The sequence below is a fragment of the Lutra lutra genome, chromosome 18 (assembly GCF_902655055.1).
Source record: "Lutra lutra chromosome 18, mLutLut1.2, whole genome shotgun sequence".
NCBI classification, from domain to species: domain Eukaryota; kingdom Metazoa; phylum Chordata; class Mammalia; order Carnivora; family Mustelidae; genus Lutra; species Lutra lutra.
The window spans coordinates 34,457,691-34,485,412 of record NC_062295.1 but is presented as its reverse complement, the minus strand read 5'-3'; the positions used below and the strand labels follow the sequence as shown (position 1 = coordinate 34,485,412).

The 27,722-nt window shown below is 45.0% G+C and overlaps 1 protein-coding gene across 5 annotated transcripts in view; it reads right to left on the bottom strand.

Moving 5' to 3' along the window:
- Positions 1 to 27,722, bottom strand: part of SMURF1 (SMAD specific E3 ubiquitin protein ligase 1) — a 105,424-nt gene that overhangs the window by 15,719 nt on the left and 61,983 nt on the right. For 3 of the 5 annotated variants that reach the window (XM_047713090.1, XM_047713091.1, XM_047713092.1), the window contains exons 2-11: positions 13,888 to 13,926; positions 12,607 to 12,715; positions 10,984 to 11,117; positions 10,761 to 10,826; positions 9,449 to 9,524; positions 7,702 to 7,943; positions 6,913 to 6,997; positions 5,157 to 5,303; positions 4,206 to 4,404; positions 2,117 to 2,220 (exon numbers count right to left, since the gene is read on the bottom strand). In XM_047713090.1, coding sequence (XP_047569046.1) covers positions 2,117 to 2,220; positions 4,206 to 4,404; positions 5,157 to 5,303; positions 6,913 to 6,997; positions 7,702 to 7,943; positions 9,449 to 9,524; positions 10,761 to 10,826; positions 10,984 to 11,117; positions 12,607 to 12,715; positions 13,888 to 13,926 — 1,201 coding nt within the window. Of the gene's footprint in view, positions 1 to 2,116; positions 2,221 to 4,205; positions 4,405 to 5,156; positions 5,304 to 6,200; positions 6,279 to 6,912; positions 6,998 to 7,701; positions 7,944 to 9,448; positions 9,525 to 10,760; positions 10,827 to 10,983; positions 11,118 to 12,606; positions 12,716 to 13,887; positions 13,927 to 27,722 lie in introns of all 5 variants that reach the window. The other 2 variants (XM_047713094.1, XM_047713093.1) reach the window with 2 other exon arrangements.

Genomic DNA, 27,722 nt, shown 5'->3' with positions numbered 1-27,722 from the left:
CGGCAGAGCCTCCAGAAAGCTGTTGGTGGCCTGTGCAGGACAGTGGGACACGGCGGGGCGGGGTGGCCAAGGGGAGCAGCCACCACGCATTCAGGAGTGAGGACAGGAGCCCAAGCGGAGAGCTGGGGAGCCAGAGGGGCCTCGGGTGGTCTGGGCAGGGTTCTTTGCTGAGGACAGACTACAGGTGGATGGGCTCTGGGAGGTGACCAGGGAGTGGCTGGGGGCGGGCTGGGCACGGAGGAAGGAGAAACAGGAAGCTAGTATGAGGGGGGCCACCAGAGATTTGGGACCATTAGGCTCAGGAGGCTTTACAAATCCCTAAGAGCCCAGGGCAAACAGGTGCGGTGCTGAGGGGACTGAGCAGTGGGGTACAGTGGGGTATAGGCGCAGAGACAGACCCCGGGGCACACTCGGGCAACCCCAGGACCAAGCTGGGGGCTGCCAATGCTCCGGGGTGAGGACCGACAGGGGACTGCCAGGAGGCAAATGAAGAGAGAGAGGTGGCCCAGAACCCAGTGGAAAAAGAGCTTTGAGGACAGGGAGGGACCAACGACACCAGGTGCTGCTGACAGACCAGGGGAGGTGAAGGCTGCGGAGGCACCGCGGGGTCTGCGGAGATGCAGGCCAGGGGAGACCTTGACACAAGGGGCTTCAGAGGGCAGAAAGGTGTGCCGTGGAGGGGGAGAGGGGGTTGGAGAGGAAGCGAGAGATGTGGAGGCGGGGCCGGGAATGGTCACTACCCTTGCGAGGGCTCTGCTGCAAGGGGAACAGAGAAGGGGTCAGTGACCCAGGGCGGAGCAGTTGCTCCTGGAATTCCTCCTTGTTTTTCTTTCTACTTTGCTCTGTTTGCCTTTAGTGCCTCCTTAAAGCACAGACAGGAAGGGGATACAGTGTCCGGCAAAGGTCTGGCGTCCCCAAGGTGGGGAGAGGCCAGCGGTGTGGACGGCATCGTCCTCCGGCCACCCGCCCCCGCTCAGCAGAGGCTCGGCAGCCCCCAGATGGGATTGTTCAGAGTCAAGGTTTTGCCAGACAAGTGCAACAAACGGAAGAGGAGAAGGGAGTGATGATGGTGGATGACGTGGCAGCAGGAAGTAAGGACGGGAAGAGGGGAGAAAAAAAGAAAAAAGGCAGTACACTCTGGATGATGGGTGGTCCCGGATGGGCCTAAATTACTTCTGGCAAAGGAGGGACTAAAATCAGGTTGTCATCGGTGACAACGGGTGCTGAAAGACAGGACAGCAATGCCTTCAAAGGTCTGAATGAAAATTATTTTCTTGGGGACACCTGGGAGGCTCAGTCAGGTAAGCCTCTGCCTTTGGCTCAGGTCATGATGCCAGGGTCCTGGGATCGAGTCCCGCATCGGGCTCCCTGCTCAGTGGGGAGCCTGCTTTTCCCTCTATCTCTGCCTGCTGTTCCCACTACTTGTGTTCCTTTAAAAAAAGGAAGAAAACACATTATTCTGAGCTACAAAGTCAACGAAAGAAAATCTCCAAATGAAGACAGCATAAACCAGGAAGTGAGAGTGTTAAACTGGGCCCTCAGCACAGGCATTACCCAGCCCATCTGCGTCTAGGACCACACGTCGTGAATGTCTGAACTCGGCCAGTTTAGTGACATAAAATTACCCAGTAGGAGAGAGAGTTAAAAGCGCAAAAAAGGCAGTTGTCTCAAAGGCGTAAAGACATAGGATGGGAAATAGCAGCTTTTCATTCTTCTATTTTTAAGATCACTTGCATGAATGATTCTGACCATCGCATCATTCTGCAGAGTTCCTCTGACACCAGTGCCCCACAGTCCTCTCCCGGGAAAAGCAAGTCTAACTGCCTCGCTCCCGGACTGATTTCAAAAGCATGTCCCTCGTGTTTCAGGTTTGGAGCTCCCGGATGACGCGGGGGTGGGGAGGGGGCGCTGAAAAGCTGAAATCTGTCTTTCCAAGAAGTAAATTCAGGGCAAAGGAGATGTGCGTTCTGGTGGCTGTGACACAGCCTCGATCCCAGGAGCGCTGAAGGCCATGCAGAGGTCCTGACTGCCCCAGGACAAGCAACTCTGGAAAACCTCCTGTCCCGGGGGCGCTGAGCCCCGTGCAGCAGCAAGTGGGGCCGCCCCAGCTCCTCACCTCGCCACTCCGCCATAATCCAGACCTTCCTCTCCCCGGAATTTCACCATCAGCCGCTTCTTCAGATCCTTTGGCCGCATCTTCATGATCTGACGGTAAGACTCCTGCTCAGCAAAATGACAGTGTCAGAGAGAAGAACGGGTGGTATTTACAGTTACGGAAGGTGACAGGTTGTTGGTGATGGAGCCCCAACCAGGGTGCACGTGCATTTAAACCCAAGTCTGAGCTGGTTCCATTCAGAGTGTTGATTTGGTGTCTCTGGTGTCCTGTATGCAGTGGCTCCTGTCACCTGATCTCCCTGAGTCTCCCTCAGGAACAAGGCAGCCTGTGCCTGGTGACGCCACACCAAAAGGACACACACACCCCCATTTTCAGCACAATTACTGAAGGCTCAAGAGCAAACATACATCCTCACTAGAGCCCATGTTCTCCAAATTAATTTCAACGCGGCCATACTAAGAACAACTTACATATTTGTAAGAAAGACTTGATTTATTCATTTGACAGAGAGAGAGAGCATAAGTAGGGGGAGCAGCAGACAGAGGGAAAAGCTGACTCCCCGCAGAGCAGGGAGCCCAACGCGGGACTCGATCCCAGGACCCTGGCATCATGACCTGAGCCTAAGGCAGATGCTCAACCAACTGAGCCACCCAGGCATCCCAACTTCTGTATTTTAACCAAAATGAAGATGTCCCTAGAGAATCTGAACAGTAAATGAATTCTGAGCCTGTTTTTATACTGAGGTGAAGAATCACCGGATTTCCAGAGTCAAAAAAGGAAAAAAAAAAAAAAAAGATTTAAGTAAGACACACACAGTAGCTTACCCAAAACACAGAGAACAGGTGGCCAGCCCAGCCTTCCCCCAGATTCAGTATTTTGAGTGGAACTAGCTAAATGCAGATATTTTCAATGATAAGGCACTTGAGAATCTTTTCATACTTTAAATTTAATGTAATTCAAGCTTCAACATCCCAAGAGGGAACGAGGATGCTGAGTGGACATGCGCTGGCAGCAACATGTCAGTAATTCGGTGATTTTCTCTCCCCAGCAACCATGTACGACGGCTCAATGGCCATTCTGGCTGATCCGTCCATTCGCCCAACACTGGCTGTGCACAGGCGTCAAGTGTGGCCCCGGGCACCTCCTCAGTGCCCATCACCCCGAAGACGCCACTGGGCTCCCTACCGGCCGGACCTCGCCCTCTGTGCCCCTTCCATCCCACCCCCCACCCAGCCGCTGCAGCCCGGGGGCACCTGAGTTCAGTTCTTCTTCAGTTTCTTCTGATCGCTTCTGCCTGTGATTCCCCTGGCAGGCAGGATATGGCCCGCACATCGCTGACATTTGACCTTCCGATCACCTTCCTTGAGAAAAGGGTCCTGTCTGCAAGAGGGTCCTGCCTGTTTAGTGGCCTTGAACCCCACCAGACAGCTGCATGAAGGACAAAACCCTTTTCAGGAACCACCTCATCTTCCCGTTTCCAGAAAACACGTTAAAAATATGGTGGCCACCTGGACACTAAGCTGCTCTGGGGAGGCGAAGCCATTGGGTGAAACTCCGTGCAAGGCAGTAGAAGGGATGACTAGTTCTGAAGAAACCGTGCAGACTGCGGGAATACGTCATCACAGAGCACATGAGGGCACTGACAGTAATACTTAGTACTGGTTTCCATATAAACCTCTTTATTTTCACTTCAGAAGCTCTTGAGCTTTTCAACTCCTACCAAAGGAGAAAACAGTCTCTCTGTACCCATTGGTCCCGAAAAAGCCCCGCAATTCGGTGAGTAATAAAATCAAGACTGGAAGGGGTGCCGGGGTCGGGGGAGCTCAGTGGGTGAAGTGTCTGCCTTTGGCTCGGGTCGTGATCCCAGGGTCCTGGGATCGAGCCCCACATGGGGCTCCCTGCTCAGCGGAGAGCCTGCTTCTCTCTCTCTTCCCTGCTTCTGCTCGATCTCTGTCTCTTTCTCTCTCAAATAAATAAAATCTTTTAAAAAAAATCAAGACCTGAAATGCCACAGAGAAAGAAGAACTCACTGTCTGTTTACAGGGTCGAACAGTCTATGCCTCACTGCCGGTCGCACTGAATTCCATACCTCAAATATTTCTTCTCTGGATACTTCGATGCGGCAGTGACCTGCCTGGGGTTGCTGCAGTGAAAGTTCGTGTCTGAGGACCTTCAGCTTCTGGACTAAATCTCTTTCATATCTCTGAGCGGGAAGCTCCTCGTCTTCCACAGAGCCCTCGCTAGGCAATGGCAGCGGCTGGCTGGGCTCCTTTAGCTGGCACTGGTGACTTGAGAAGAAGAGAAGCATCAAGGTCACTCCACAAGTAGAGGCCAAGGGAGCCGTAAGGAATGCCCCCCGCACCGAGCAACCGGGAGTCATTACACAGAACTTTGAGAAAAAATGTTCTCTCTTCTAACATAACCATGTTATTTCTAAGCCCACTCATAAAATTCCAGTAAAATCAAGGACTAGGACTAGGGAAGTGATGGGGTGGCATTTGCCTTGTCCAGGTTTTGTCCCCAAGGGCAGCTGTCAACGAGAAGAGCTACGTGGTCTCTTACGTTCTGGAGGACACAACAAACCCGGGACCCTGAACATGGGATCCAAGGTAACTCCCAGTTCCAAGCTGTCCGGGAATGACGGGCACAGGAAAAGGCTCCGATGAGGAGCATTTCAGGCTGCAGCAGCCCTTCCAGGTGGTGACGAGCGAGCGCTAAGGAGAAGTTTCCTTTCGCTGTCCCTCGTTCTAAGGGCCACGCACTCCCTTGGAGAGCCGCGTGTGGAAGCTTCGAGAACGGAGCTGTACTGAGTACAGACTGCCCTCTCAGTGAGTTTTATTGAGGCTGCGGCAAGGAAAGGTGGCCACGATACAGCTCGCAGCTCACCTGAGAGTCTGAATCATGCGCTTGTCGACAACGATTTATTGTATTTTACTTACGCTTACTCTCCACTAACAATGCAGTAGAGAAGAGAATTATTAGTAGAAAACATGAAATTATAAATGTAAGAAGTCAACAAAGATTTTATGAAAAGTCTTACTTCATGATGTGATGTAATCTTGGGTCTGTAAACTGGGTTGTTCGGTTATTATGATCTACAAAATATATTCTCCCCGAAACCGTACTTCGGACTTCCCAACCTGGTGGCAGTGGTCCAAGTTCATCACAATTCACACTGTTAAGGTCTCTACCAAAATGGAAGATAACAGAGAGGTTTGTCCATCTGTGTGTGGGGGCGGAAGACCGAAACTTCAGCGAGAGGTGCCACAGGAGACCCCGATCGACATGGCCGTGGCTCCGTTCCACTAAAAGGGGGCAGTCATGTTGCTACTTACGCCAAACTCCCACCGAGTCCAGGCCTGTGTGCTGCCAGTGGCAGCGACACCCGAGAGACAAAAACGGAGCCCTCAGAGCCTGTAGCCGTGATGGGGAACCTGGTCCACCCAGGGAAGAGCATTTCTTACACTTAAGAGGGCCAAGTAGCAGGAAGTAGCTGACTGCTGGCGGAAAACTCGGAATTTACAAGCTAAATTAAATGCTCCAAGGTCACAGAGGTGTCTCCACTGAAAAGCTCCCAGAAGCCCAAGTTTAAAGCTCAAGGGGACATATTAACATGCCTTCGAAATCTCTCAGTTCTAAGCAGGTGTGCCCGGCAGCGGCATTCCCGGGCTTCAGTGGGCTCCGTTCCGCAAGCGTTTCTGATCCCAGCCCCATGGTTAGTGACTGCAGTACAGTCCTGTCACGGGGGGGCGGGGGCACAACATCAGTGACCAGGTTGCTTGTCTAATTAGTACAGTGGGTACTAAAGGGACACCTCATTCATTTGCAGGTAATATTTCCATTCTAATTATAGATCCTGAATCTTAAATTCAACAGAGACTCAGAAAGTCAGCAACAGGAAGCTTGTTCTCAGAAGAAACGAATTATGAATAGAAAGGAAAGGAGCATTACTAAAAATGTTATTAGGTAGTAATGCTATTCTAAAACAAAACAAATTTCGAAAAAGAAAGCAAAACAAAGGAAAAAAAAAAAAAAGAAACTTAACTCCATTATGGGATGGGGGAAGGGTGGGGGTCTCTCTGACCTGGGCTCAGATGTATGGCCTTGTAGAAGGAATTCGTATAGAAAAGCTTCATCTCCCCCAGGAATGGTCCCCAAGGGACTGAGGCAATAGGGACAGTAAAGTAGAAGAGAGAAAGGGTAATAGAGTCTTTATATTTCCTCTGTAATGTTTTCTTATGGAAAATTTTCACCCCATACAACAGTAGAGAGAGACCATTAACGAATAACCCACTCCGACCATTACCAACTCATCATCCACCTGTTTCAAACACGCCGCTACTCGCTAACCCCACCCCCCACCCCAGCCCCAATTATCTGAAGCAAACCCTGGATATCCTATCATTCATCCATTGCTTATTTTTTGTTGAAAATGAGAGCAACACACCTTGAAGGGCTCATTGGATTTTCAAGCAAGAGCACATTTGATTTCATCTAGGGGCGAGGGTCTTTCCAGTTACGTGATCTGATTTCAAGATCCTGCTCTCTCAGGGACCCACTTTTGTGACCACAGCAGTGACCCGGTTACCGAGAGGAGTCCGAAGGGGGCAACAGAGCTGGGACTCCAACCCAGAGCGCCTGCCTCCAAACCCTGTGACTCCTCCTCTCAGCACTGCCACACTTCTTCCAGCCCAAGGGCTGCTATCATCCAGCAGAGGGCCGGTGGGGAGACGGGGGGAGTCCCCCCGAAACTACTGGAGAAAGGGCTCTGACCGTGCCCATTCTAGAAAACCCACCTTGGTATCCTGGGGTCGTGCCACGTGCTGACTCCAGTCTGTGTGTGCAGAAAGTAAACTTGGCCCTGCACCGTTGTTCTTTGTTCTGCACGAGAAACCAGAGGGGGCAGTTAGGGTCAATTCCAAGGACAGTTGTCAAAGCATCTTCACGGCACAGAGCTTAAGCCTCCTCTTGGTTTTCTTTTGAATCACAGAGACTCGGGGCAGCGGTGACCTTCCGCTGGCCCTGCTTATGTCACAAGCCCTGCGCGTACTGTCTGGGGGGCTCACCCCACGCCCACCTGCCGAAGCGGTGCTCCCCTTCCCCGGCCACAGCCCGCAAAGCACAGGACGCATAGCCACCTTGGCATTGCCCTCCGCCTGAGCCCAGTCATCAACAGCCACTCTCACGTCTGCTACTATCTGCACATCTCCATTACATGCCTCCTTCCCTGGGTTCTCCGCTCTGGGGCGGGCAGATGCGCCCTTTCCCTCGTACCCGGCGCGGGCCTTCCCACACTCAGGCCACTGTGTGCTACACGTACCCATCCAGCCCACGCATCATCTTGCTTTTTTTTTTTTTTTTTTTGGTCTTCATTTGCCTAAAACGTTCACACGATTGCTAAACTGGGAGAGTAGAGCAGTTGCTGACACATTCACGATTTATCACCACCTTTTTTACTTGTCTTTATTCTGACACAGCCGTCATATGGCCCGGCTCTGCCAACGTGGGCAGTCAGGGCACAGACGAGTCACAACAAAAGGAGCCACGGCAGCTACTAAGGGGGATGGCGGGGCGGATTCTCTCACCATAGCCTTCGGGCAGTTCTGGTGACTGGTGGCCGTGGGGTCGGTTCTGAGGCGTCTGGAGAGACCCCCGGACCTCGGGATTTCGGAGTCGCTGCGCCTGGAGTCTCTGATCTTGACTTGGGGACTCCACGAACCTGCAGTCCCCTCCCCCCGCAGCAGCAGCGGTGCTGTCTGTGTAAGGGGCCGGCTCCTCCATGAAGCAGCTGAGTGGCCTCCCGGGCCCCGAGTCTTCATACACGGTTCTAGAAAGGAGAGGGGGCACAGCGCACATGGGGCCCCCAGCCCGAGACAAGCACCTAAAAACTGACCGCGGAGCCCCCACACCTGTTACTGGGCTTTCCCTCCACAGAGATGCGCCCAGCGCCCAGCTGTGGGAAATTCGTTCTGTCCTGTTTAAACAGACAGACTTCTTCGTGAGCCACAAGCAGCCAAGGGGAGCCCTGCGGGAAGCACGACCGAGGCCATGTGCAGGATGCAGGCGCAGGGAGAGCTGAACGACTGAGAAACCGACCTTGCACTCTAAGGAGCTCGTGGAATGAGATTTCATGTTTCTGGCTTTAAAATCAAATCCAAATACTCCATTTCCCTCGTTACTTTACTGTATAATAGAACTCGCGGTTATGTAAAGCACTGCACTGACTTAAAGTACTCTCGAGCATACATCTCTACCTCCTGAACAATTCTGCAGACAATTTACCTTAATAGGCTACTCCCCTCACAAGTAGTTTTTAGAAGCATCTTACACTGAAAACTTTCAAACATGCACAAATTGAGAGACTGCCTCCACAGCCCACCCCCGCTAGCCCCCCGAACTCAACATCCAGCTACGACAACGGCCAGCTCCCAACTACTCCTCTACTTCTCTCCTCTCTGCTAGATTATCCTGAAACCAATCCCAGCGTGTTTCCGTTTCATCCTTAAATATTTCAGCATATAATCTCGAGAAGATAAGGACTTCTTCCATGATCACAAACGAAAAAAAGGGCATTGATTTTTTTTAATATCATCAAACACCAGTGTCCAAATTTCTCTAGTCAGTGGGCTCATTAATCAGGATCTAACAGAGGTCCCCACACTGCATTTAGTAGTTAGGGCTCTTAAATCTCTTTTATTATTAATTTGTAGATTCTCTTCCTTTTTATTTATTCCTCTTGTGATACAGCTGTCCAAGATGGAGCGGTCCCCCACGCTCTACCAAGCGCCCCCTCTGGACACTGCTCAGTGCCCTCCCACAGGGTGGGACGGCTCATTCCTCCGACTGGATTTCCAAGAGCTGCGTTAATGTCAGATTACCTCTCTTTGGTGGTATTTTAGCAACTATTAATGATTGCTGCCCAGCTCCATGAAGGCACTGGGCATCACAAAACTAGGACAGTGACCAAAGAGTTTTTAAAGTTTTGTTTTGTCTTTTTTTTAAGCGTTTCACAGCTTTTTTTGCTCAGTGTCCTGTCTAGAGTTTTTAATATATTTGATGTGTTCCCATCTGTTGTAGTTATATTTCTTACTGATGCTCAAACTCCCATCTCTGGCCAGTGAAAACCTCTTTGAAATGGGTCCCGAGGAATCTTGTGGGCACGGCCCCACTCATCTGTACAGCTTCCTTTATAAACAGGGAAACCCGGCCTGTAACCCAAAGTCCTTTCCTGCATGCCGCGTGTTCAGCACCCAGGCGTGAAGGCTACAGTCAGGGACCAAGAGAGCCCAGGGCAGCAGAGATGCACGCGGGCACGGCCACGGGGATACGTACCCTTCGTTCTCTAACAGTCCCCTGCAGTCCACCACGGAGCCTCCAGTGCCTATCCTGTCTCGTGTCTGTAAACTGACTAAAACAGAGAAGAACGTGTTGCATTAGAAATCAGCGGCATTTCATACAACTGTCACACAGTGAGCCACTGCGAATGTGTGACTTCCGTACGCTATTACTACACAAAGCGAGGCACGTGTACACACAGAAACGTATCTACTGCCAGGCTCTCCAGTATGAAGCACTGACTCCGCGAGCTGCTTGGAACAGTCCTGGGAAATGCGGAGAAGGGGGTGCTGCGTTTTCACCCACCCCATAAAAGATAACAGATTCACAATAGTCGCTTCCTCTAAGTTACCTCATTTTTAAGGAAGATCTTTAATGACACAGAGAGCGCTTCCAGTATCTGCAAAGTCTAGATGAATTTAAATATTTATCCTCTATCCCTACTGTGACAACAAAGACACGTATAACGTTGCTTCTAGGTATTCATTTTTCCCCCTGGCACACCACTCCACGGAGAAAAAGAAATCACAAACGGAAAAGCATTAAGTGAGAACTTTCTCATTATGACAGTTTTCAGGATGTGTAACCACCTGTTCATTTATTGTGAGTCATGTCTCTTCAAAGACAGTGCCCAAAAGATTTGGGGTCCTAACTCACTCGGGTATGCTGCTGAACTGCTGGGTTTTCTCCACCTCCTTGCAATGCACACAGTCCACGTGGGAATTACCCTAAAACGCTAATAAAATGAGGTGGGTAACAGAACAAGCCACCTGACAGGGAAAGCGCCTCCAACAGGATACCTCTTGTCAACACCTGTAACTTTAGCGTATCTCATTTTTCTCCCTCCTCCACAGTTCAGTCCTAACTCTATAAAATCCCTATCACGCAGACGTCTTCCGAAGTCATCCTTGCTTTGTACACACACACACACAGTAGGTCTTCCTGAAGAAACCAGTTCTTGGCCCTCACATGTGTGGCCACTTTTCTTATCATGTGCCCTTGCAAGAGACACTGACAAATTAATCGTCCATGAATGAGGTGCTTCAAATGGTATTTGAAATTCTACCCTGAAATCTTTTGGGAGCCTAGTCATGGTCCTCAACTTGGGATGACGGGATGAAGGGAATTAGATAAAATAAGAAAACCACACAAGATGAACGTTTTTAGTGCTGAAAAGATGGCCCCGGATGTGGCCTGTCCTTTGACATCTGTCACCACTGTCAGTGCCTGCGTGTGCTTTCTCGGTGAGGAAGCGCCGAATGTGAAAGTCTGTAAAAGCATCTCTTTATACAGATGAGAAAGTTCTTACCCACTATTTGGCCACGAACTGCATCAGTATCTGAGGGGTTTAGTTTGCATAGATCCAAACGCTGGTCTGCAAACAAACAATTCAAAACTTAACCCAGGGAAATGTTAACTAGGGAGGAAGGCAGGAATTGTGTATTTCAGTATTCAAAAGAAAGAAAAAAAAAAAGATGCCTCATAAGCCTTCTTCGGTTGTATGGAGAGGCAGAAAAGCATTTGGTTCTTACATCCGGTATCTTTTAATCGGCTGATGGCGTTGGAGAGCAGCCGCACGCAGCCCAGAAAGCCAGCCCCCTGCTTCTTGTGGATTTTCTTGTGGTTCCACACGCTGATGGTTATGGAATCCGTTTTGCCGACATACCTGAAAACGTGCAAACTCCGGTTTAATTGTCTTTCTGAGTTAGGAGAGCCCACTGAGATATCACCTGATTGACTTGTTGGTACAAAAGAGCCCCTTGAACACGATGGGGGCCCTCTGGTCCAGATCTAACGGGCACTCAATAAATACATACCGACTCACATCGATGGTCTGGGAAGAGGCCTCCAGCCAGTTATAGAAGAAGCAAATGGACATAACTACATCGTAACAATAATCCGAGGACAGAGACTCGCTGTATTTGCACAGCTCCAAAGGACAACCACAGGATTCATAAATTCCCACCAATTAGGCTTCACTGCAGAATACCAGTCTGCACCAAGGGGCCTTAAAAACCCAAAGATCCACCCGAGGCAAACTACAGAGCCCTAACACAGACATTACACCCCAGCTGCTGCCCGTGCAAATCAACCACAGAGGGCAGCTTTCAGGACAAGGAGCGACCACCACTCTCCAAGCCACTTGGGATTCTTGAGTGTAACTGCAATGAGTCTTGGAATCCAGTTCCTAAACATTCCACCCAAACTCAGTGCAATCCGTATCATACAAAACCAAGAATCACTCCACACTCCTTCGATGAAATTTTCTCAGCAGGGACATGAAAACGTAGGTGGATATAAAACAGTGGTTTTCAAAGTGCAATCCATCTTAGGAACGAAGGTAAGAAATTCTCTGATGGTTGCATAGGCTGAGAGACATTCAACCATACCAAACGATATTTTCTCTTGTAGAAAATCTACTTGTACTAAGAAGTGGGATTTTAAAAGATGGAAATATAGATAACACGTTTGCATAATAAATATGAATAATAACGCATTTTTAAAAAGATTTTATTTGTAAATAATCTCTACACCCAGTGTGGGGCTTGAATTCACAATCCCTAGTTCCATGCTCCACAGACTCAGCCAGTCAGACGTGCCCAAAATAATACACTAATTAATTAATAATGTCTGCCTTTGGCTCAGGTCATGATCCCAGGGTCCAGGGATCAAGGCTTGCCTTGGGCTCCCTGCTCGGAGGGAGCCTGGTTTTCCCTCTACCCTTCTCCCCTGCTCATGATCTCTCTCGTTCTCTTTCAAAAAAATAAATAAATAAAATCTTTTAAAAAATAAATAAAGCTCTACAACCAAGTTTAGACTTTCACTGGAAAAGATAAACAACAACAAAACAAAACAAAACACACACAGTATACAGAGGATCTGAACCATGGCCCCTATTTTTCCTGTTAACATGGCCAGGAGATAGAAAAGTTTGAAAACCACAGTTACGGAAGCAAACCATAAAAATCCATGAAAATGTCAAACACAAGAACTTCCAGGTATATGGATTCTAAAATTAGGCAGTATGTATCCATTTGGCCATCCAGTAAGAAATTAGTAAATCATTTTTATCTTTATTATTAAATGCTTCTCTTAAAAGCTAGATACCTACTTTCCTGGGGCTCCCCAAACGGCTTATACAATATTTGACTCACAGATCGTAGTGCTGGTTCCATTTGGGGTCCAACGTGTTTTTCACAGTGTCCGTTGAGTGGCACTGCCCAGATCCGTCCACCACAATCTTTGCAAAGGGGTCGGGGAGTCCTAGAGGAGAGGGGACAGCCACACCTAGATGAGACTACAGATCCATCCATGGGACACAGAACACGGTCTTACAGGCTACAGAAAGCTTCAAGATCATCTAATTTGGTGAAGATTACCCTGCTGCATTTTACTCTCTAATTTAGGGTCAGTTTGATGAGCAAAATAAGTTCTTGCTAGTTAGCTTCCTAAGAAAGGCAACTCAGTATGACAGCACTCTCAGATTTTTAGAGGCTAGAAAATGATTAAAAAAAAAAAAAAGGTTTAAATGCAAAATTTCATTTCCGATGATCACCAAGCGGGCTAATTAGCTGGAAGAAAAGGGGTCTGTAATTAATTGTATTTAAATTCTCTAAAAAATAATCTAGAAATCTTGTTTATTGATCTTTGTCTAGTTTATCTATGGACACAAGTGTTCACCAAGTCTTAATCAGGAAGGTTCCTAAAGGCTGGCTTGTGAATCACATGGATTTACACGATCCGAGAGGTGGCACAGGCTGGGGCTTTAAAGATACACCTGGATGGGGGCCACTACTCCCGGGCTTCCCAGCTACTTAAATAAAGCCCGTAAGCCTAAGTTTAAAATGTGAATAATACCACGTAAGAGTTGAGCAGCGCTCTTGTGAGAATCAGAAAGAGTGAAAAATTTCATGCTGCAGGCACCTACTCTATTGAATTTTTTTAAGTTAAGGGGTAATTTCTTCCTGCAGAAAAGGATCACCATTCTATCTTTTGCACTTTTACTTTTTTTTTTAATACTTCCTTTCATCATGAGGCTTTCAAAATGTGATTTAATTTCTAAAATTTGACTAACAATTTGACTCAAACCCAGCTATTTTATAGAACAAATGTCTCGTGTGTATTTGAGCTGAGAACACTTCATCCAGCAGAAAGCAACGTATTGATGGGTGGAAAGACAGAAAACAGGGTGCGGCCGGAACAGGGAATGAGAGAGACCGTTTTTCTGGTATGAGTTATTAACTCCGTGCCTCGCAGCTAAGGAGCCTCTACATTGTAGTCAACTTGGAAATGAAGCTGGTCAAATGATGAATCTATTCGGCAAAGGGCAGAACTCTTCCGGGGAATAAACCCAGGAGTTTTTTAAAAGTTGACATTGCAAAAACGTGTGAGGAATATTAATATGGTTAAGAGAGCAAAAGCATGTGTGTACTTACTGAAGAAGTCTTTCTTTGCAAGGTTCTTGGCACATAATACTGAAAACAAAACAGAAATCTAGGGTTAGCCTTTATGGAAAAGATGTTCACCACCATCAGTGAAAAGTTGTTCACCACCATCACGCCCACCAGGACTGGGTTGTGTTGCCCCAACCCCGAAATGGCCCCCAATTCATGTCAGAGCCCTAAGCCCAATGTGACGGTGTTTGGAAGTGTGACCTTTAGGAGATGCTCAGGTTTAGGTGAGGTCATCAGGGTGGGGCTCTCATGGTGGGATTAGTGCCCCAACAAGAAGAGCCCCCAGAGCTTGCTCTCGCTCTCCTCTCCATGAGAGGACGCAGCAAGATGGTGGCTGTCTCAATGCCACAAGACCCACATCCGCCAGCGCCTTGATTTTAGGCTTTTCTATCCTCTAGAACCAGAAATACATGTCGTTTAAGCCATGTCTTCTACGGTATTTTGTTAGAGCAGCGCAAATGACTGAGACATAAGTCTACATTTGCAATGGGGAAAAAAAATCTAGAACTTATCTTTGCCAGTGATTATCTTTCAAGTTTAGTACTATGCTAAACAAAAAAACCTGACAAGTAACTAGAAAATATTTTCTCCTCCAATTGGAAATCAACTGTAACAAATATAAGATGTTTTAATTTAAACTTTAAATGTTAAACATACAGAGATAAATTTATCAATATGCTCTTAGAACTGCACAGAATCACATGAACGCCAATTCAAATTAAGACCTACAATATTGGGGCACCTGGGTGGCTCAGTGGGTTAAGCCGCTGCCTTCAGCTCAGGTCATGATCTTGGGGTCCTGGGATCGAGCCCCACATCGGGCTCTCTGCTCAGCAGGGAGCCTGCTTTCTCCTCTCTCTCTGCCTGCCTCTCTGCCTGCTTGTGATCTCGCTCTCTGTCAAATAAATAAATTAATTAATTAATTAAAAAAAAAAAGACCTACAATATTTACTTTACAGCTCCTGCTGACAGCAACAAAAGGAACTGCATTTTGGACATTCGGAGAAATAACACAATTTCGCAAATGCTAGATAATAGAAAGCAAGGGAGACTGATGGAAAATATGAGACCACCATCAAGTGTTGTGAAATATAAACGAAAAAAATGCGTATTAAGAATTTAGCACAATGGGGTGCTTGGGGTCCTGGGATCGAGCCCCACATCGGGCTCTCTGCTCGGCGGGGAGCCTGCTTCCCCCTCTCTCTCTGCCTGCCTCTCTGCCTACTTGTGATCTCTGTCTGTTAAATAAATAAATAAAATCTTAAAAAAAAAAAAAGAAATTAGCACAGGGGCGCATGGGTAGCTCAGTTAAGCGTCCGACTCTTGGTTTCAGCTCAGGTCATCATCTCGGTCGGGAGATCGAGCCTGGCGAGAGATTCTCTCTCCCTTCTCCCTCTGCCCCTCCTTCTCTCTCTCTCTCTCTCTCTCTCTCGCTCGCTCAAATAAATAAATAAATTCTAAAAAAATTTAGCACAATGTTGGCAATAGAGAGAATACAATAAATGCTGTTATCATTATTTTAAACGACAAGGCGGCATCAATTACTGTGAAAAAAATTTGTTGCCAGCTGTTCCATGATTAAAGCTACCACCGCAAGGGAAAACACACCAATGTCACTTTTCCAGCGCTCCACAAATTTTGCCAGTTTTTAAGAATACAGTGCTTTGCTATGAACATATCATTTTTATGTATATTCATACATACTGCTCCGTCAACTTTTCACTCGGCATACTTCTACATCACAGCTTTATGAGAGATAATTCACATACTATACAATTCATCTAAAGCATATAATTCAATGGGTTTTTGTATATTCACAGGTTGCACAAGCCCCACAATCGATTTTAGAACATTTTCCTCATCCCCCGGAAGAGATTCCATACCCATTAGCTATGACTCCTCACCCTCCTCCTAGCCGACCTCTAATCTACTGTATGTTTCCGTGGAGTTGCTTTCTGGACAGTTCACAGAAGCAATCACACCGTATGTGGCATTTTGTGACCGGCTTCTTCCACTGCGCGTGTTTTTAAAGTTCACCCATGTTGCAGCGTGAATCAGTACTTCGTTCCCCTCCGTAACTGAGTGATACCCTATTGTACAGACAGACTGCATTTTCTTTATCCATTCATCAGCTCAGAGACAGCTGGGTTGTTTCCAATTTCTGGCTATTGGGAGTGATCCCATACGAGCTGTGATGCAGACCTAGATTTTATTTTTCTTGTTGGGAATCTCTGAGGCATTACGTCTAACATTTTGAGCAAGTGCCCGGCTGTTCCCCATGGCACTGGCACTATTTCATCGTCCCACCAGCAGCATCTGATGGCTCCGATTTCTCCACACCCTAATACTTGTTATTGTCTGTCTCTGTGGTTCTTCATCTCTGTGGTTTTAATTTGCACTTCTCTGATGACTCATGACTTGGAGCATCTTTTCTTGTGCTTATTAGCTATGGGTAAATCTTCTTTGGAGAAATTTCTATTTAAACTTTTTTGCCCATTTTTTAATTGGGTGATTTGCCTTTTTCTGTCAGAATTCTTTATTCTAAATATATAGATTTCTATAGAGAAGCTAACCTTATCAGATATAGGATTTGCAAATATTCTCCCATTCTGGGGGTTTTCACCTTCTTGATGGTGTTTTTTAAAGATTTTGTTTATTTATTTGACAGAGAGACCACAAGTAGGCAGAGCAAGAGAGGCAGAGGGAGAGGGAGAAGCAGGCTCCTCATGGAGCAGGGAGCCTGACAGGGGGCTCGATCCCAGGATCCTGAGATCATGACCTGAGCCGAAGGCAGATGCTTAACCAACTGAGCCACCCAGGCACCCTCCCTAAGTATTTTAATCTTTTGGGTACTATTGCAATTGGAATTGTTTCCTTAATTACATTTTCAGATGATTCTAGTGTACAGAAATACAGCAGATGATTCTAGTGTACAGAAATACAGCTGGTTTTTGTACATTCAACTTGTATCTTATAACTTTGCTGAACTCATTTATTAGCTCTAATACTCGATTATTTTGAATTTTCTGTATAAAGATCATACCATCTGCAGATAGTTTTATTTCTTCCTTTCCAACCTGGACGCTTTTTAAAAATTTCTCCTAACTGCCCACTACCTCCAATACGAGACTGAATAGCAGGGGCGGGTACTCATCTTGGTCCTGACCTTAGGGGGAAAGCATTCAGACTTTCAACCACTGAGTATGATGTTAGCTGGGGGGTTTTCGTAGATGCCCTATATTTGGCTTGGGAAGTTTCCTTCTGTTCCTAGTTTGTTGAGTGTTTTTATCAAGAAGTGCCATTAGCTTTTGTCAAATACTTTTTCTGCTTCACTAAGATGGTCATTTAGTGTTTGTCTTGTAACCATTGGTATGATACAGTACATTGATTCTCAGGTGGTAAACCAACCCTGCATTCAGAGATAAATTCTTAAAGATTTTATTTTTAAAAATTTTTTAAAAATTTATTTATTTGACAGATGGAGACCACAAGCAGGCAGAGAGGCAGGCAGGGCGGGGGGAAGCAGATTCCCCGCTGAGCAGAGAGCCTGACGCGGGGCTCGATCCCAGGACCCAAGACCACGACCCGAGCCTAAGGCAGAGGCTTAACCCACTGAGCCACCTAGGCGCCCCTCGGAGATAAATTCTACTTGGTTATGGCACATAATCCTTTTACGTGCTGTATTCAGTTTGTTCGTAATTTATCAAAATTTTTTTGTCTATATTCATAATGGATATTGGTCTATAGTTTTTTTTAACCAGAGTGATACTAACTTCATAAAATAGGTTGAGAAGTGTTCACTCTTAGTTCTTTTTTTAAGTGAAGAAATGGTATTCATTTTTCTATAACATTTAGTAGAATTTGCCAGGAAGCCATATAGGCCTGAGCTTTACCTTGTGGAAAGTGTTTTCAATTACTAATCCAATCTTTTCACTTTTTACATGTCTACTCAGATTTTTCATTTCTTCTTGAATCAACTTTGGTAGCTTGTGTCTTTCTAGAAGTCTGTCAATTTCACTTTGGTTATCAATTTGTTGGCATAGAGGTGTTTACAGTATCCCCTGATAATCCTTTTTATTTCTATATAGTCAGTAGTAATATTTTCTCTTCATTATAATCTTTATGCCTTTCCTTCCCAAGGGATGGACACACACACACACACACACACACACACATTTTGTCTCTCTTTGGTCTCCTTTGTGGCTAGATCATAATTTATTATAACTCTTGCTGTTTTGTTTCTATAATTATAAAAGTAATACTTACAAAAAATGAAAACTTGGAAATGTGTAAGTAAAAAATTCATGACCCTGGAATCTCGTCATTAACTCTCCTTAAGATTCTCCTGACTACTTTCACATGCTTATTATTCCCATTGAACTTTCGAATCATTTTGAGCAAGTAAAAAAAATTACTTAATAAATTTGAGGGGACTTATCTCTTTACAATACTGAGTACTCACATTCTTGAATGTAGTACATTGATCCATTTATTAAATTCTTTAATGCTCTCAAGTGAGGTTTTAAAGTATTTCATAAAAGTTTCCCACATTTTTAATTGGGTTTATGCTTCAGTGATTTTTGGTAATATTGTGAATGTGAGTGTTCCTTTCACTGCATTTTCTGTCATTTGGATATAGGAAAGCTATTGATTTTCTTGCATTAATTTAAAAGCAGCCATCTTTTCCAACTCCCTTCAAATGGATCTGCAGATGTTGCCTCCTTCAACTTCTTTTTTCTTTCCCATAGTTTCAATGTCTCAAAGGCTCTCACGTCAAGCTCAGATGTCCAAAACTAATCCAAAACTAAAGCTGAAATCTTCCCACTCTGCCTAAAAAGCTGGTCCTCTCCCAGGATCCATTACTTCAGACATCAGCAGCTACACCCATCAGTTGCACAAGCCAGAAATCTATGTGTCATGCATTTACTTCTCCATCTCTCTCTCATCTCTTGACTTCTCACCATCTCCACCCTTGTTCAAGTCCCCAACATCAGCCATCACCTAGTAACCTTTTCAAAATTTAAATCTCCTGCCTCCTTCCACACTGGCTTCCCATTGCAAAACTCCAGTCCTGTCATGCTCTAACCCCGACAATCTACCTCATCTCTTTGGCCTCAAACATTATCCACCAGCTCCCGGCCCTCGTTTTTCTAACGTGCTGGTGCTGGGCTGCTTTTGACTGGAAGAATTCTGCTCACATCTCAAAAAGACGGATCTTTGTTCATATTTACAAAACTAGCGATGTTTTAATTAAAGGCTCATTCCAGTGGAATGTGATTACCTCATAAAGTGGAGAAAGTCTCAATGGCATCAGCAAAGACAACCTTGCCTCCCTTTTGTGTTAAAACCATTTAGGGCCATACTGAATCTGGTTCGGTTAAAGGAATTATGATTTCTCCCGCTAGAATAATAGTGTGATCTTGTACACTCTAGGAGGTAAAATGATAAACTGTAATTTAGCGCAGCCTAAAATCCCACCCCATCCAGAGACGCCAGTTCTGAATGAGCTTCTGAGGACACAACGATGAACAGAAAACGAAGTCTACTTCTCTCAGCGTAGACCACTGCCTGGTTGCTTTGACTCCAACTCTCAGGTCCCCCTCTACTTTGGATACATCATGTCTCTTACATCCCATGATTTACTAATCACATGCCAGAATTTCCTATGTTGGGGATAAGTGACAGCGAATTACCGAGGGGGCTGGCCTGCTCCTCTGCCTGCCACCCTGGGTCCCCCCACCAACAGCAACACCACTCACGTGACTTTAGAGCCTCTGAAGCCCTTTTATGTACGGTATCTCTACCTCTTCCTCACAGGATTTGGCAAGTGGACAGACAAGGCAGGTGTCATTTCCGCCCCCCCCCACTTTCTTGGTGAAATTATGAAGATTCAGAAAGATGCAGCAGCCACCCCTCCACGTTCCAGCCCATCCCACGTGACGCTATCACAGCAACGGCATGGCCATTACCACTTTAAAATTAAATCCTCTCCCACGGGGCGCCTGGGTGGCTCAGTGGGTTAAGCCTCTGCCTTCAGCTCAGGTCATGATCCCAGAGTCCTGGGATCGAGCCCCATGTCAGGCTCCCTGCTCCATGAGGAGCCTGCTTCTCCCTCTCCCTCTGCCTCTTGCTCTGCCTACTAGTGGTCTCTGTCAAATAAATAAATAAAATCTTTAAAAAAAAACAAATTAAATCCTCTCCTTGTCTGCTGCTTCGACTCTGTTCCTCCCTTACCAGAGGGTCCACTGGAACAAGGAACTGTGTCTTTTATATTCACCACTGTCTCGGGAACTTGGTGTGGTGCCTGGCACACAGAGGTTACTTTTAAAATGCTTGCTGAATAAATGAATTGGGTAATAACCTTTTCTTCTTCTTCTTCTTCTTCTTTTTTTTGGAGAGAGAGAGAGCGAGAATGTAAGCGGGGAGGGACAGAGAAAATCTTAAGCGGGTTCCACACAGAGCCCAACGTGGGACTCGATCTCACCTGCCTGAGGTCACGACCCGAGCCAAAATCAAGAGCCAGACACTTAACCGACTACACCACCCTGGCGCCCCTTGTAATAACCTTTTTATTTTCCCCTGAACTCATCACTAGAACATGAACACCAAGAAGGCAGAGACGACGATCTTCCTGAATCATGACATCCCTGCCATGGAGCACAGGGCCTGGCATAAGTGAAATTCTCAGGAAGTGTTGGAAATGCTTGAAGGAACGGCTAAATGAAGGAGACCCGGTAGGGGGGGGTCCCGCGCCCTGGGGCTCTTTGGAACAAGTTCATGCTGTTTCTTGAGGTATCATTAGGGACATCTGGCTGACACTAAGGGAAAACATATTCCCCTGAAATTTCAAGCTAGATGTAATATTTCAACAAGGGAGAAATTAAGTATATGTCAAAAAACCAGTTATAAAAACGGAGAGGGCGTTTGGAAATTTTCATTTGAACAAAAGCCCTCATTAACGAACAAAGTGATTTTTACATCTTAAGGGATGGTCTTCAGGGACTGGTTAGGCCACTGCATTCCAAGAAGATACAGAACATATTTAATTTTTAAATTTTAATTGTAAAGTGTTGCTTTTTGGGACACCTGGATTTGCCCCTGCGGGACGGACTGGAGGAGGACTCCTTCCCATGGGAAGAATGACCCGAGCCAGCCTCACGGGGAGCAATTTCCAAAGCTACGCTCGCTTCTGTTTGAGTTCTTCCCAAGCATCACAGGCTAGACAACTGCATCTCATCTAAAGCCTTTTCTACCTCCAGACCATGTTTCTGTCTTAAATCAGCCAAATGGAACATTTTTCAACCAGGAGAGTGGACCCAAGGCATCAATGGTCAGGGGACTACACAGGTGTCTTAGAACACAGGAAAACCCAGGTTGTTACTAGAGACCGTTTTATCTCAATAGTGAAGGTTCTACTCCAAAAGTAATCAGTTCAGGTAATTATCAATGATGTCTCTCTACACAAGTTTGTTTTTCCTTTCAAATGTCCTCATGTCAAACACCATACACAATGACACTGATGAACTCCAACACCTGAGCCCCCTGCGTCTACCGTCTCAGCTCCTGCAAAGCTCGTGGTGACTTAATTACTGGCAATCAAGGAGCACTATGCAATGTGACCTTCCCAAACCACTCTGGCAAGCGGACTATATCCCAGGCAACCATCTGACCAAAAACATCCGATGAAACCTATTCATGGAATCCAGGGGGATAGTTTGGGAGATGAGGAAACTTTGTCACTGCTTTGCGAAACTTTAAGAAATACAATCTAAGTCCCTTTAGTGTAAAGACAGCAGCTGAAATTTACTGAATGCTCTACCAGGTAATGCGCACTATATTAAGTATCTGACATGCACGACTGCGTTTACTCAACACAATTCCATGGAGTAGTTATTTTTTCATTATATTCATTTTCCTGATGAGAAAGCTAAGGCCTTAAGAGATCATATGACTTCACCACCCCGCACCCTGAGTCAGGCTAGTACATAAAAGCTGCTACTTCTGAGAGGTGAATCCATTTAACCTCTTAACAGATGTTTGGGGATCACCCCATGCCAGGTGGAGCCCTGTTCTAACGCTGAAGGTTCCATGAAGCACAAAACAAAACAAAATTTAAAAATCTGGGGCTTGCTGTCAGTTTGTTTCCTCAGGGTTTGACATTAAAGAAAAGTAAATTAAGATACTTGTTTTTTTGTTTAACAGCAATTGCTTAAAACTAACTTCTCAAGCGTTCTTCCTAAGGTTGTACAGTATAAAATAAAACTCAACTTTGTCAGGAAGGAAATGAATTTTAACCCCAAAAAGCTTGTCATTGAGTAAATGATATCTGATCGTCACCCTAGAAGGACAGGAATGAACTCTGTTAATAGGTGATAATCCAGGGCTAATTGGAGGAGAAACCTGCAGGCTTCCAAACATCCCCACCTACCTGGGCTGTGTCCTTCTGATGAAGTCATTTTAAACAAGGTGATAACCACTGAGAGTGAGAGAAATTGAGGGATTTAAAGGAAAGAAAGCTAGAAGTAAGCAAATTAGTCTATAACCTGGTCATTGGAACAGACATAAAACAAACAGGCAAGGAGGAAAAAAGTAATAATTAACAAATAATAGCAGGAGAAAGTTCTTTGAGCATTTTCTCTCCTTCAGTTACTAAGCTGACAGATGAGGCTTTATTAATTTGATGCATAGAAAGGTCAACAGAAAACCGAAAAGTAAGCAGGGGAACACATGCCAGTATCCCCATGCAAGGTTATAAAAAAACCCATGATCTTCTAGAACAAAGCCCCTTATCATTTCTTTTCTATTTATCATTTTATAGCACCAAGTTCTAAAGCTCTGAAGTATTTAAGGCTATTATTTTGCACGATTTTATCATAAAATCTTTTATAATTACTTAGCTCATCATTATTTGCATCACAGTATAAGTCAGGACAAAATCATTATGCTCAATTTAGTTGAGAAAAATAGACGCTCGGGAGATTGAGCAACTTGCTCCAAGTGACCCAGAGAAGTCAATGATGGAGACAAGGACTTAAGCCAGTCATGAATGAAAACCACTGAGTTCACTGAATTATGCTCCTTCGTTACGACAACTGAGTATGAAGAAGAAAACAATCTGTTACAACATTAAAAATTTCAAATCAATGTGGCCAACACTGGATTCAAAAGATCATTTAAATTTAAAAAAAAAAAAAAAAAATCAGGGGCAGCTGGGAGGCTCAGTTAAGTGTCCTGACTCTTGTTTTTGGCTCACTCAGGTCGTGATCTTAGGGTCGTGAGATTGAGCCCCACATCGGGCTCCACACTGAGTGTGGAACCTGCTTATGATTCTCTCTCTCCCTCTGTCCTTGTCCCCACCCCACTCTTTCTCTCTCTCTCAAAATAATAATAATAATAATAATAATAATAATAATAACCCAGCAAGTCCACCCTTAGGCACATAATCAACAGAAATGCACACATATACATATGTTCACCACATAGAATGGTTATAACAGCAGTTGGCGAAAGTCAAAGGCCAAAAACCAATGAGACACCCATCAATAGTACAATGAATAAAGAAGTTGCAATAGTCACAAAACGGAATATTATAGAGCAGTGAGTGAACCAACCTACAACTACACACAAAATTAGGAAGGAATCTCATAAATTGAGATGATATTGAATGAAAGATACAATCTACGTTTTGCAACTCCATTTATACAAAGCACAAAACCAGACAGAACTAAGATATACTACTGAAGTGTGATTAACCTTTAACGGGGGACAAGGTAGGGATGGGAAGGGATCACGAGAAAGGCATCCGGGGAACTGGCCAGACTATCTCCTGATCTGGGTGCTGACGACACCTGTGTTTAGTTTGTGAGAATTCAGTGAGGCATACACTTAAATATTTATAAATCAATCATAAAAATCATGGAACAGAATAGAAAATCCAAATATAGACCCAAAGGTCTGAGATCAATTGATCTGCATCAAAAGTGCCAAGATAATGGGGGGGGGGGGGGAGAATAGTATTTTCCCATTTAGAAAATGGGATATCTAGTTGGAATAAATGGGATATCCTTAGGGTAAAAATAAACTAGCTTATAACTTTTGTCTCACATCATACACAAAAACGGACTTGAAATGGAGCACAGACTTAAACATTAGGTACCACTAAGAAAATAAAAGGCACTTTCCCCCAGTCGGGGAAAAAATCTTCATAATATATATATATATCTGACAAAAGATTTGTATGCAGAATATATATAAAGAACTCTTACAATGCATGAATAGAAAAACACCCCAACTTAAAACCGGACAAAGAAAACTGGGACACTGCGCTGAAGAAGACATCAAACGGCTGGTAAACACATGAAACACAGTCAGCATCACTAATGATCAGTGACACGCACAGGGAAACTGCAGTCAGGTGTCACTACACACCCACTAAAACAGCTAAAACTAAAACGACGGACAAGACTACGTGCCGATGAGGACGTGGAGGAACAACTCTCACATGTCGCTGGTGGAAGCATAAATCAGAACAGCCACTTTGGAGAATTGTTTAGTAGACACGTACCCCATGACTTAGCAACTCCACTCCTAGATTCTTATCCAAATGAAAACACAACAGCCACAAAAATATGTGTGCATGAAAGCTGACAACAACTTTATTCATAATAGCTAAAAATGATAACCCAATATCCATCCACAAGTGAATGGACAAATGGTGGTATAGTCATAAAAAAGCATGAATTGCTGATACAAACAAAATATGGATAAATTTTAGAAGCATTAAGAAATACCTAAGAGTAGGGTGCCTGCCTGGCTCAGTCCATTAAGCATCTCCCTCCAGCTCAGGTCATGTCCTGGGATCAAGCCCCACTTGAATCCCTCTCCTTCTGCCCCTGTTCGTGCTCCGTCTCAGATAAATAAATAAAATCTTAAAAAAACAAATAAAACTTAAGAGTACATGCTATATGACTGCATGTATATGAAACTTTAGAATAGGCAAAATTAATCAGTATAAAAAGCCAATCACTGGGTGAGTGGGCCCAGGAACTCGGTGGGGAAACTGGCTACAAAAGGTCATCGGGAACTTTCTGGAATGATGGAAAGGTTATAGATCTTCACTTGCATGGTGGTTATGTGAGTGCCATACAATTGTTACAATTCACTGAACTATACACTTAAAATTAGAGAGCATGTTATTATATTGATACTATATTTCAATAAAGGCTATTTTTAAAGAAAAAAGTCTTAATGCTGTACAAGAATACACAATGACATGAGAAGATAATCAGTATATTTAATTGGAAAAAAGTCACATTTCTAATATCATCGTCTATTAAAAGAATAAACTGCTCCATGGAGAAATATATGCTTCTAGGACTAGGATACGTAATATACAAGGTGAGTACCTTGTAGTGACAGACGTCAGAAAATGCTCAAAAAAAAAAAAAAAAAGGAAAGTGAAAGAGTCCCACCACCACACTTGCAACTTGAATAAAACTTATGTGTTATTAGGTTTCCAGACTGACAAGACACAAGACACACTATCTGCCCCTTCCTCCAAAACCAACAGGAAAGATGAAATAGAATAGTTCAGACACACAGACACATAGCTCTGCTCACAAATTAAAGGAACCTCTAGAAGATGGAGAACAAACAAGAAAAGGAGGGAACCCTGAACTGTAAACAGAGGACGCAGCCACATGCGGGCAACTGTGATCACAGAAGGCGGCCCCAACACCATAGCATCTCAGGCGAGGCCACGAGGGTGGGAGCTGGTATACGACGAGCCATGGGGGGATGGGGGTGCACACCATCAGGCTCCTCGTCAGGCGTGCACACCGTCCCATGGGAGCCAGCGGCCCAGAGCCAGCTACAGGAGTGCAACACGTGGCTCTGGGACACAGGACAGTGTGCCGGCAGGGAACGGGGGACTCAGGTTTGGAGCTCAGCCAGTGCAAAGAGGAGCAGCCTCTTCTGCAGCACACCGCTCCCTCATCCCTCCATCCCTCTTGCGCCTTGACTGAGAAGCAGGAAACCCCAGCTGCAAAGATACTAAGAATCACTAAACATTTGCAGAAAGTCACATCAGGAAAGAGAAAATAAACTTGATAAAATTGTTTTCCTCCTAAAACAGAGAACACACGTTCTTTTCAAACACACATGGAATTTAGAAAAGCAGACTGTTTTCTAAGTTACAAAGGAAAATGAAATTTCCCAAGTTGATAAACAGTCCACATTCATTCACTTAAATGTAATAAAACATCCATACCAAATACACAGCTTAAACAAATCTGTACATCTGGAAAAAAATTTTTTAAAGATTTTATTTATTTATTTGAGAGAGAGAGCATGGCAGGGGGGAGGGTCAGAGGGAGAAGCAGACTCCCCACTGAGCAGGGAGCCTGATGCGGGACTCAAGCCTGGGATTCCAGGATCATGACCTGAGAGCGCCGAATCCTAACCACTAGACCACCAGGGACAGGATCATGACCTGAGCCAAAGGCAGTTGCTTAACTGACTGAGCTACCCAGGTGCCCCTGCACATCTGGAAAACTTAAAACCTATGTTTAAATAGTCATTGAGGTCAAAGTGGAAATGAGAACCTATTTACAATCAAATGAAAACAAAAGTACTATATATTAAAATATAATAGGCTTAACTTCATTCATTAAAAACCTAGAAAGACAGAAAATATATGAACTAAGCTTCCAAGTCAAAAAAGGTAAATAATCCAAAGGCAGCAAAAAGGATTAATAAAGGTAACAGCACACATTAATTAAAAAAAAAAAAAAAAAAAACCAGGAGATTTGCCAAAAAACCAGAAGCCAGTTCTTCTAAATCATTAGTTTTTTTTAAATGAACAAATCTTGGGGCGCCTGGGTGGCTCAGTGGGTTGGGCCTCTGCCTTCAGCTCGGGTCGTGGTCTCGGGGTCCTGGGCTCGAGTCCCGCATCGGGCTCTCTGCTTGGCGGGGAGCCTGCTTCCTCCTTTCTCTCTCTGCCTGCCTCTCTGCCTACTTGTGATCTCGCTTTGTCAAATAAATAATCAAAATCTTTAAAATAAATAAATAAACAAATCTTAAAAAAAAAAAAAAAACAAATCTTTTTAAAGCAAGCTTAACAAAAAAGAAAGCATACATAACCCCAGCAAAGACAAAAGGAGGAGATAAAACTAGAAGAATAAATGTTACAAATCACAACAGTACACCCACCACAGGAATGACTTCACACCAATGGCTAAGATGGAACATTTCTAGGTACATGGAAGTTTGCAAAACTGGGCCCCAAAGCAGTAAAACCCCGACCATTAACCATAGTTAGTTGAAACGGTCATTGAGAATCTACCCACAAAAACAAGGCATCAAGCCCAGATGGTTTTACGGGAAGATTCTGTCGAGATTTCAAGGTACAAATAATGCCCACCTTATAATTCCCTACAACTGACATCAAAACCAGAAATCATAAATAAAGAAAATGACAGCCTGTGGTAGACATCCCTAACGCTCTCCACATCCAGTCCTCCTCTCCCTCATGAAGGAGGGAAGGCCACACTTCTCCGCTCTCTGGAGTTGGCTGGGACCATGTGACTATGGTGTGTGTCACTTCGGAGCCAAAGTACAGAAGAGCTGCTAAGAGATCTCCATGCCTCTGTGAGACAGTGGATCAGCAGAACCCCTATTGCGTGGATCGCTGACTGACCATGTAGACAACAGCCCCCACCAACTCACAATGAACATGAACAAAAAGTAAATCATGGTAACCTGAGGGTGATACGGGGAGACCCGCAGGCTGGGAATTGGCAGACTAGGGGGCCTTAGCC